Source organism: Triticum urartu, chromosome 3A (genome assembly GCF_056163025.1).
Source record: "Triticum urartu cultivar PI428250 chromosome 3A, HENAU_Tu73, whole genome shotgun sequence".
Classification (NCBI taxonomy): domain Eukaryota; kingdom Viridiplantae; phylum Streptophyta; class Magnoliopsida; order Poales; family Poaceae; genus Triticum; species Triticum urartu.
This window is the reverse complement of record NC_141875.1, coordinates 708336492-708348209: the sequence shown is the minus strand read 5'-3', so window position 1 is coordinate 708348209 and position 11718 is coordinate 708336492. Positions and strand designations below refer to the sequence as shown.

Here is an 11718-nt window from a genome sequence, read left to right as displayed (position 1 = left end):
AGAAAGAAACTTACTAACTGATGAACACTAGCTTCTGCACAAGAAGTAGCGGATAGTAGTTTGGGATTACACTACAGACTACACATGCCCATGATTTGCATATACACTAAACGAATAATTAAGAGAGAAGACCAATTCACATGCTATTCACGTTGTCAAAAGATAGGTAAACATCAGCAAAGGCCCACCTGGCTCCATGCATGTCTACGTACTTTCAACTTTTTTTAAAGCGGCGGTTATGATTAGTTCTATCATCTTTTCAAACACGAAGAATAAAAGGTAGAGGTATCCAGCTGGTGTTCAAGGCCAGAGTGTTTACTACTCTCTGATCCATATTAATTGATGCTGCTTTAGTATCGCATTCTTTGCATTTCACTCTAGATCCCTTTCTCTTTCAGCTGGAAGTATTTGAGTTAGAGTGAAAGTGAAACGCAGACAATGCTGGTGATATAAAAAGAGCTATTGCTAGCTCAGAGAGTGAATTCACAGTTCACACTAGCACACCACGCTTTCATATATATGGAACCTAGCGGTCGAAAGGAAACCTCATGTACATACATACAAATCCAGCTCATGAGTATAAACGCAACCTCATATCAACTCACGCACACACTTAACTCAGAATAAGTAATCGCACACGCGTGCACACACACACACACACACACACACACACACACACACACACACACACACACACACAATTGCAAAATAAATAACCACAGACCCGACACAACCAGGGTAACTGACGGCATGAGGGTGTCCACCAGCACGCAGAAATGCATGAAACCACACAAGCAGAAATGATCTTTACCGCACATCAGGAATGAGGCTTGCACGGGCGGCAGCAGCAGCAACAACATCCTTAGGGATTAGCTCCTCGGGTTTAAGTTTAGGATTGTTTGGATTTTTGCAAATTTGTCGATTGATGCTCTCCATGTTGAAGCTGCATCTATCCATGTCGAAGCTGCTACAGTTGAGCTCTATCTGTCTCAGGCTTGGGAGTTTGTCAATCCCAGACATATCTGACTTGTTTGGTTTACCAGATGAAGTATCTTCCTTGCTGGTGGTGGTGGAAGTGGAAGTCCAAACAATCTTCTCAAGCTTGGGAGCTGTAGTCAGATCAAAACTGATCTTGATGGTTTGTGACCCCTCGACCTCGACGACAAGAAGCTCAAGCTGTGTGAATTCTTTCCCCTTGAAAGTAAGATAGGGGTCAACACACGAGTCGGGCCTGAGCATGACAATGCGCAAGTTCATAAGCTTACCCAGGATGCCTATCTGACTAGCAAGCAAGAAAGTACGCCACAGAGTTATCTTGGAGAGTCGATGGAGCTTTTCGATCCAAGTTGGCAGCCCTGATATCTTGCCTGTGATGTTAAGGCTTTCAAGAGACCTAGGATGTGAGATTACCTCTTTGTTCATGTCAAGTGCAGGTGCAGGGACATGTGGGTCCTCTGCTTTTTTAATATGGATTGACAAAGAGGTTAGGCATTCATCCAGCTTCCCAATTTCTTTAAGCAAACTGTCCATAGCTTTAGGGTTGTTGCAAGGGATGACTACTCCAAATTTCCTCAACTGCTTCAGCAGGCCAACATCTTGAAATTCATTCACATCAGCAGAATGGGAAGCTTCAACATGGGATAGTACTTGTATGTTCATCATGCTCCCAGTTGTAGGAGGAATATGAACAGTGCAAAGTGATTCGTCAGACCTTACATTACCGGCAAGCAGATGCATTAGCTTCTGGAGCACCACAGCTTCTGGGAATGACTTTATATGGGTTTCCCTGATGTCAAGTGTCTCCAACCCCTGGAGCTTCCCAATCTCCTTGGGTAGCTCGTGAACTTCCGTCTTCCTTAGACTCAGATACTTGAGCTGAAACTTCTTGTTGCAGATGTTCTTGAGGCTTTCTTTGTTCAATCCAGGACAGTCTTCTAGGTCTAGAACCATGATCAGTCCTAGTTGAGAAGATGCAGACAACGAGTTGAGAAATGTTATTACAGACAAGGGATCTTTATAATCTTCTGCGTCTGCTGGAGTTGTACACTTGAGCATTCTTCGGCACAAGCTGAAATGTGTGGCCTGTTGCCCATCGGAGAGTTGCTGCAGTTGCAATTTATTGCGAACGGAAAGGCGGGGAACCAACTCGGGTGGCAGATCTTTGTTGCCAATATTGTCCTCAGAGGATGTATTCGTGTCAACAAAGGTCAAAACTTGAGGTGGTAGCTCGCAATTCTTCGCTTTGCCTGCAGGGCTAGGATCTTTGAGAAGAACAAGGCCTCGATTAACCAGCGCATTGAGACCACGCTCGGCTTCATCTAATGCTTGCCTTCTGTTGCTGATGAGGTTTTGAGCAGACCATCGCCTTATTGAGCTTCCCCTCCTAATCTTGCAACTAGAGTGCTTCTGGAACATGGCCAGGTCGTGCAAGTAGGCCTTGCAGTGGATGGACAGATCGCTCTGGCAGAACCTTATGATTTCCTGAGCCATCCGCGCCGTACTGCCAACATCTTGCAGTTGATTCAGCAGTGCCAACAACTCATTCTCACTTCTGCGAGGATTAGCATACAGAGCGTGGAGGAACATGGCTGTGGAGAAGGTGTCGTGGCGGCACTTTTGCAGTATTCTCTTGACAGTGCTCTTCAGCTCTCGACTGTCATGGCCGCCGACCAGCAACTCATTGGCTTTCTTGCTGGTAGCTTCAAGGTGCGAATAGAAGTGCACCTTGTAGCGCGAGGCCTTGAGCAAGAAGAGCCAGCTGGCTAGGTACCACCCGTGGAATTGAACTGGCTGTTGTACCATTGGAGTGACTATGATTGTGCTGCCACTGCAATCCTGATGAGAATGAGAATCCCATGGTGGTAGAGCAGATGCTATGTCTGCCCATGGTGCCTCATCCTCATCCCCAAGAGGATCAGCCATGACAATCAAAAACTTTTTATCTAGTAGTTGGCTCCGGATCTCTTCCGCCAGCTGCTCATCACTCAGTGTGCTCACATCTTCACCGGACGATGAGGATTGAGGCCGCACTTGTTGCAATAAGCACCGGAGCCTCTGCGTTTTCTCTGCATGGCCCTTGGCGTCGATCCAAGCCACGCAGTCGAAGTGCTGGCCACTGTTGCACATGTCGTACACAGTCCTGGCAAGCTTAGTCGCTGGGCGGTCACCGTCTTCTTCTGGGTCGTGGGCATCAGCCGCCGGTGTTACAATAGCGAGGAGCCTAGGCCGCCCTCCATCACCTCTCCAGCCGCCGTGGTCAAGCAGTTCTTGGAACCAGGCAACCCGGGATTCAATGTTCTCAATAGAGTGAGCGAGGGGTTTGATAATGGGATTGTCGGATGTCTTTATTGCTGACTTTATTGCTGCCTTCCCGTCACTGATCGCCTCTATTGCTGCCTTCCCGGCGCCTTGTGCTGCCACCATAATTTCTTCCACTACTGACCTATCATGGACAGTGCTACTCCCAGTGGGGACGGCCGACACCGAGTCATTGCCCGGTGATTTGCCTTGGACATGGTCGGTGTCACCACCAGGCTTTTCCGGCGCCTCTTGCGTCGAGCCATTGCCCGCGACTTTCTTCACCGCTTGTACGATGGAGTGAAGGGCGTCAGGTGCCCGCTCTATGGCCATTTCAATATACTTATTCTCCTGTGCATGCTTGATGGCACTGTGCAACCAGCCACCCAGCACCAGTTCTTCGATAAGTTCATTGTCGAATAATTTCCTCAGCCACTCTTTCAGCTGGTCTGAGTACTGCTTCTCTGCCAGGACCACGTCCGTCGGGGTATTTGCCACCCTGAGAATCTCTAGCGCGTCAATGAACGCTTGTTTCTTCCCAGTCCCAGGCTTGTGCTCGTTAGGGCCGCCGACACCTGGTGCTGGCGACGACTTTGCTGGGTCTCGGCGAAATCCCAGTAGCTCCTTGACGGCGGCGATCACTGCGCTTATCTCCTTGTCCGTGATCTCTGTCCCTTGCTTGCTCAGGATGGCGGCAGCGTCAGCTATGTTCTCCGGGTCTCCGTCGCCTAGCACCTCCCTTGCCGCCGTAGCCAGCTCCGACTCCACGACCGCCGTGTTGGTGAACATGGTCGTGGAGAACAAGGCGCGGACGAATTTGCCAGCAGATCTCCAGAGCGGCGATGCACGATGGTTAGCATCATGGCGCCCGCCTCTGGTCACCCAAGCCACCACCTCCCGCGCGTCGGCGTCCAGCAAGTTCTCGGCATCGGCGAGGACACGGCGCCGTCTCCCTGCCGCCGCCGCATCCTCCTCCGCCTCCTTGGCGCCACCTCTGCTACCGCGCGCCGTCGTCGCCAGCGCCTGGACGCCGTACCGCTGCCGGCGCTCCCCGACCTCCTGCGCCCTGGACTTTATCTCCTTGATCTGCATGGCGATGCGGTAGCGGTCTGGCAGGGTGCGCAACACCTGCGGCGCCCGGCCGACGGAGCCCAGGAGACCCGCGGAGGAGCGGCCGGCGCCGACGGTCTGCACGTAGCGGTCGATGCAGCTCTGGGATTCGTAGGCCACGTCCCGGACCTGCCTCATCCACGCCTGCACCTGGTTGCTCTGCTCGGCGGGGTCGTCCACGTCCAGCAGGAAGCCGTTCATGCTCTCCATCTCGCCCTTGATGAACCGCATGTCGCGCCGGACGCTCCCCATCAGCGCAGCCCTCTCGCCGATCGCCGCGCCGATGGTGCCCAGCACCGAGTCCACCGCGCCCTTGGCCATCTCCGCCATCTCGATCACTCTCTAGCTCTTGGATTGTAACGTACCGTACGCACGTAGTTGGAATGCTGGATCAGCTCTAGATAAGAGTGCATGGACAAGGTGGGCGCGCGTAGGGGTGTCGATGTGCATTGGATAGCTAGCTAGCAAGGAATAAACGAGGAGAGTAGTAGTAGTACTAAGGGAGATTACACTCTGGCACTATTGTCACACAAGTGTCCTAAGCGTAGCAAGGCAGGCAAGTATGGGATAAAGTTTAGCAAAGCAGCCGATGCACGCATGCGTGCATTCATGAGCTGGCTAAAATTCCTTGTGTTGGAAATATTTGATACAGTTAAGAGGTCCATTTTCTGACAGTCAAGATAAATGATTTTCTTTTCCTTGTGTTGTTTCATGACTTCTTAGACTGATTTTTGACTTGCTGGGTAAATTGTGTTTTTTCTTAGGCTAAATTTTGACTTGCCCCCAAGTCGACTTCTCTATTTTGCTTGAAGCCCGTTACACATTGCCTGTTTTCTTTATTGTGTGTGTGTGTGTGTGTGTGTGTGTGTGTGTGTGTGTGTGTGTGTGTGTGTGTGTGTTTTACTTTTGCCTTTATTTTTATTTTGTAGTCAGTTTTTCTTTTTTCTACATGGGTATTTATGGCATGTTGGATGAGTGGTCACATAGCACGCAAGTACTACTAGTAGAATGCCCGTGCGTTGTCACGGGCATTTAAAATATTTTGTTGAAGTTATATATGAACATAATGCATGTTAAATTTCACATGTATAAAAAATATAGCTATTAGAAGATGTATCGGCCGATGAATGCATATGAAAGATAAATCTACATGTGGTAGCTATTGGAAACCATAAATCATGACAACAATGGACAAGAGACTGTACTTACCAAGTTGCACGATAAGATGTTGTCTACCCTAGGCAAGATATCGAACAATATTGCCAACATCTGAATAATTGGCTTCACGTAAAACTTTAGATCTAGTGTGAAATCTAACATCATGGACCAACTAAGAAAAACTATTTATCAACATGTTGATACTAATGATTCTGAATGAGATAACTTACACAAAATTGTAGATCCATGAAGTGTATAGAAGGGTCTATGAACAATAATGCCTCATCACATGCAGTATAAACATGACCATGTTGAAGAAACAATCGTTGTTCATAGACTGCTCAATGTTAACTATGCTGTGAAGTTTTTTGAGACATAAGCCCATTCGATGGGGGTGTCGAGCTTTGCAATCACCCCTTCCTGAAAAATGGATGTTAAGAATCATAATAATGTATATTGGCACATTATATATTTCTAAATGTTGCTTACTCCAAATATTTGGCATCATCGATCGACATGATGTACTTGCAGAGCTTGACAACTAATTCATCAGGATCTGTGGGCATGATGTGGATTGTGGTGGGACGTTTGTCTTCGACTCTGTCAGGTGCGGAGCTCATCACCAGAATTAGATATAATTTCTTCATCGTCATCGTTAGATTGGTAGGGTATCAAACTTCCTTTTAGCTTATTCAATACTGACTTAATATGACAGCTAATTTTCAGCGAAAGCGTATCATATCCTCCTATAAATATTTTTAAAAAAATCAAAATTGATATAATATTCTAAGATAAAATAATGAGATCATGTATGAAAATTATATACCCGGGTAAAATTATCAGGCAATGTATCCCCTGCCCAATATTTCATATAATTTAGAATAAACAATACACATGATGCGCTACAATATTAGAAAATTATGCTTTTGGATATCATCCAAAAGAATAAAATAAACAAACAATTTGAACAAGTAATAATGTTCACTATCCCTCCTGCATGCATCGGCTAATAGATGCACCTCATATTTTTTTTATCAAGGTTGTTTCCATAATAGTTTCTCTTACATGATATATTTGTGTTCCTGGATACCAAGCACACTGATTTTCAAATTGTGACAAGTGCCTACCCATACGTTTGCATTGCCTTTTCAAACTGGTCTACGACCGTCCATTTGTAATATTAAGCTCGAACCACTAATGATCTGTATTAAACTCGGGACTCTGTTGTCCAACTTTCGACGTTTATCAAGTCCCAGTAACTATTTTATATTATTTAAATAACATATATTCAGGCAAAACAAAAGATATATTCAGGCAAAACAAAATAGAGATCTAGAGTGTCCTCGGCCCAACCTATGGTTGGCGGTGCTACCTCAGCACCATGCCCTCTTCGTCTCCTCCACTGTGCTAAACCACTCACGACCCTCTAGATCTCTCTGGGCATCAAATTTTCTCAGGAAAGCACACACCCCCACCGTAAAACATAAACCTTTGAATCTCCTCCACCTGTCTACATGTCGTCGCCAGCCCCCGGTCACTCCTGGATGTGAATAGTGTCGTTCTTTGTTCTTGTCTTTTTGACACTATTCATGAAGATTTCTCCTTTTTGTTTCTCTGTGTTTATTCCAATTAGGACTTGAGAATTTTGTGGAAGGGATTGTAGATACATGTCTTGTGAACATTCAAAATTCCTTTTTCATATTTTTGAAAGTGTTCAAATTTATTCTATAGAAGTTTGGAGGATTGGAGCATTTAAGGTGTGTGAGCACCTGATATTTCCCTGAGGGGAAAGCTAGTATATTCTTTTGCTTTAGTATAGCAAACTCCGATGGATATGTTTGGTGACAGTGTCCTGGACTAGGGGGTACTCACCACGTCGTCTCCCGATCTATTAGATTGGGCCGAGGCCTCCCATGGCCGTATACTCATGGGCCAATTCGGACAGCTGCCGCATACAAGGAAGATTCCACAAAGACTTGGCGATCAAGACAAGGACTTCTCCCCACCGGCGTATTCGGCTAGGACTCGTGTTAACCTAGGCCTCTGGTGCATTATATAAACCAGGGCCAGGCTAGTCGATAGAATATACAACTTCATCATACAACAATCATACCATAGGCTAGCTTCTAGAGTTTAGCCTCCTTGATCTCGTGGTAGATCTACTCTTGTACTACCCATATCATCAATATTAATCAAGCAGGACGTAGGGTTTTACCTCCATCAAGAGGGCCCGAACCTGGGTAAAATATCGTGTTCCTTGCCTCCTGTTACCATCCGGCCTAGACGCACAGTTCGGGACCCCCTACCCGAGATCCGCCGGTTTTGACACCGACATTGGTGCTTTCATTGAGAGTTCCGCTGTGTGATCGACAAAAGGATCGATGGCTCGCCTGCAGATCAACTGTGACTTCGGCGTCTTTGTCACCAGTTCGACTGGTCACCTTGGTTCGACCAAGAATTGCGCCCCGTGTTTGGATCACCATGTTCGGACGAGGGCCTTCATCCAACATCAACTCCGATCTCTATCAAGATCACGGAGGAATCATCTATGGAGCTCGGGGGCTCAACGTCAACATTGCCCTCGAGCGACCGTGCTGTTTTTTTTTGGACAGCGAACTCGTATCTGCCACCACCACCTCCTCGAGTATTGCTTTAACGATCGCTTTGGTGTAATTGTGCGGAATTGAGTCTATAACAACCCTGGAAAATTTCGTCGAGTTCCGATGGAGGAATCTCTGGCAATCCACGATATATCGAAGCCCTGTCAAATCCGGATGAGAATTTGGATGAGTTTAGGGCGTGGTGTCCAGCTTCTAGCTCGGACGTCCTTTGGAAGATCCAACCGTTGATCGGCTGAGGAATTCCTATATCTACCACCTCTCAAAATTTCAGCTCGATCCGACCGTCCAAACTCCGGAAACCTTCCGATTAGTGCATCACTTTTCGGATCCGTTTTCTGCGCGAAAACGAATCCGACCCAAGTTCATCTTTTTTATAAACGGGATTTCGGACATCCTTTTTGAAGGAAGTTTTGTATGGGGTATTGTGTTTTGTTCCCGAACACATCCCACTAACTATAAGATCTTTTGAACATAAGCTTCAACATCATACTGGTGTCAAACCAGTTCGGCAATATTGCTCCACGGCTGCTGACCTGCGCTAGACGCGTCGTCACTTTGTTGAGCCGAGCTCAACTTCTTCGGATCATCATCTCGGCAAGCCGAACAAGAGTCCGGCATCGCGAAGGATAAATGATCATCAACATCGCCTCCCCACGGATTACACGGAGCGGGCATACCGGCATCGCCGCACGGTCGCTTCATCAAGCCGGCATCGACCACGTCACGACCTGCATCGACAGGGATGCACTATTGCTTCTTCAAGCTGGTGTCCATCACGCTGACCTACTTCGACTCATCGGCTGACGTCGAGGCTTCGACATCTCGGCTGGACCGGGGGCTTCGCCATCTCTTCATCAACCTACTCCGGACGCTTCGGCCTCACTAGCCGACCAGCTCCGTCACGTTAGCTGGGCCGAGGGCTTTGCCTTAGCGAGTCAACCTTTACCAGCATTGCCATGCCGTCGTTTTATCGCCCATCAGGCAATGGGTGTGCGGAGCGAGTCCCAATTTTGGGAATCACCTTCCTTCGGATTGCTACAACAAATAAACCAGGTGCTATTAATCCCAGTATTTTTTGCTTGTTTTGGTTCATTTTTCCCAAGGAATTATTACTCTGATTTGTCCATGATATGTACACAGGTGTATCAAATGGTGACCGCATTAACGACGGTCGCATGGTGGTTCGATCAGTTTCCGTACATAGTCCGGCGAACGCCGCATCCGGAGCTCGGACCGACCTGTGAATTCAGGCTTTGCCACGCCTTTACTACATCATGCCGACGCCCTGCATCGACATTGACTTCGGCATCAGGCCATATTTCTTCTATTCCTCACTTTGCATAAATTATTTATTATGCAACAATTTTTTAATTATCATTATTACTATTATCTCCGGTTTGGACTATTTTTTGTGCACAGGAAAATGATCCGGGGACTTCGGCGTCACTCTGCCGGTTTGCATTGACCGTGCTATGTCACCACTTCGGCGTGTCGAGCTCTCCGCTCCGCCACCTCGGGACCAGCTTGGGGGATGGAACCTTGCCCCGCATCAAGCTCGGACCGCGTCATCAATACCGAAAACATTAACCAGCTAAGTCACTTTCATGCTCAAAGCTTTAATTTCTAACTTGTGCTCGGTTCAACCAAGCATCATACTTTTTTGAAAAAAACTTTCTTGTAAAAAGTTCCCTTGTCCAAACTTTGTTTGTGACGCATAAATTCAAATACCCCGTTTACTTGGGGGCTTCCTTTATGAAGCTTTTTCCTGTTGCATATGATTATACTTGTACGGCTTCGTTTCTTGTTCGTGTATTACGCCACAATATGCACCATATTGACTTAAGCGATTTGCAAGCTGGGTTGCCTCGCTCCTGTGTTTACCCCTACGTTCCCGATTGTTCGGCTAGGGAGTAAAGGGAGCACCTCTGCGATTGTCATGATCGGGTCAACCGAGCCGGACCTCAGACTGGGTGAAGCCGAAAGCTAGCGCTCTTATAGTTTTCAATGATGGTCGGCACACAACGGAACTCATGAGTACAAAAAATCTATTGCACAAGTCTCATAATAACAATGAGCACCGAAGAAAGGTATCGGTGGGGGTACTATTTTCTTCGAAGATGCTTCTTACACTTCACGGTAATATAGCATAAGTTCCCTGAGCGCGCTTTGTCTGTTACAGCCTTATGGCCTGATTGCCTGGTTATTGGAAACACCGTCGATATTCTCGACTGATGGAGTATATAACACTTTTAGGTCCTTGACCGAAGAGGAAGAAGCTGACGGTCGGTTAAGACGCGTTTAAAGTTCGGTTGAACATAGATATGATATAAGTACTTCGGTACATGCAATCATTCTTCTACCCAAGTCACTTGGGGGCTCTTAAGTTTATTTGAGCCGTTTTATAATAAGTGTTCTTCTTCTTAGTCGTTGCAAAGTTTTATTATTATTTATCACTCCTTTTTTCGACACGAGTGTGCGGTCACTAGCCGGGGAGCCTAATTTTTCTCTCAAAGCCGCTAGAGTTTAGTTTGCTAAACTGGCCTGATGAGAAGTACTCCGCCCTCGGGATAGGAGGTTGAAGCCGTAGGCTGACCCGCTCGAAGTCTTGAGATAGGATGTATCATGTTAAAGCACGACAGAAGCACTTCTTTTTTCTAAGACCAACTTTCGGATTGGCACCGAACACTTGATATTGTTCGGACGTCATGTTTTTACTGACGTTTCTTGGTTTTCCAAGCTTTTTGGCACTTTTAAACTATTTGTGCTTTTCCAGCATTAGTCTCGCAGTGCAACGCCGGACACCTTTAGGGATTCGGCAAAAACATTCTCAGATATTGCTATATATGCATCGGTTTCGAATTGTGTCTTCGGTCAATAGTTGGGTTGCCCGGCTCCTGCACTTGCTTCCTACGTTCCGTTTTGTTCGGCTAGGCGTGCAAAGGGAGAACCACTGCGATTGTGCTTTCAGCTCACATGGTTAAGCACCTCAGTGGAGAAAGCCGAAAACTGACTTTCACAATAAGCGTAAACTGGTCAGGGATCCGATGACTATGTTAAATGATGGGCCATTCATAACATTGGCCGAAGTGTTTACGGCTTGACCCCGACTGTCGCCGAACACTACCGGGGGCTATTAACTGGCCTCCCAAACTAAATCCTCAATATTTTTCTCTTACATTAGAGCTGAGGTTTAATGATCATGCTTAGCATGACAACCCAAAGAAAGGAACCGATAGCGGGACTATTTTCTTTGGAAGACATTTCTGTGTTAAACAGTAATATAACTCTCTGCATACCTTTGTTTATAAAACCGTATGGCCAGATTGCCTTGTTTGTTGTAAATCTTTGCCCTCATAAAGGCTTTATAAAGTAGGACAAACACTCCTCGGCGACTGGCCGAGGAGGTGGAAGCCGATGGTCGGTCAACAAAGTTTTGTACAATGCGGATCCAAGCATTAATGATGTAAAGTATTTGGATACATAGAGTCATTACACATAATTTGTGATTTTACTATGGATATTGATCCTTAAT

General features: G+C 46.7%; 1 protein-coding gene across 1 annotated transcript; it reads right to left on the bottom strand.

Moving 5' to 3' along the window:
• Positions 1-510: 510 nt before the first annotated feature.
• On the bottom strand, positions 511-4845 carry LOC147981955 (disease resistance protein RGA5-like). The gene has a single exon (XM_087517247.1). It carries the CDS (start codon positions 4735-4737, stop codon positions 808-810), a length of 3930 nt encoding a protein of 1309 aa, XP_087373373.1. The 5' UTR covers positions 4738-4845; the 3' UTR covers positions 511-807.
• Positions 4846-11718: the final 6873 nt, after the last annotated feature.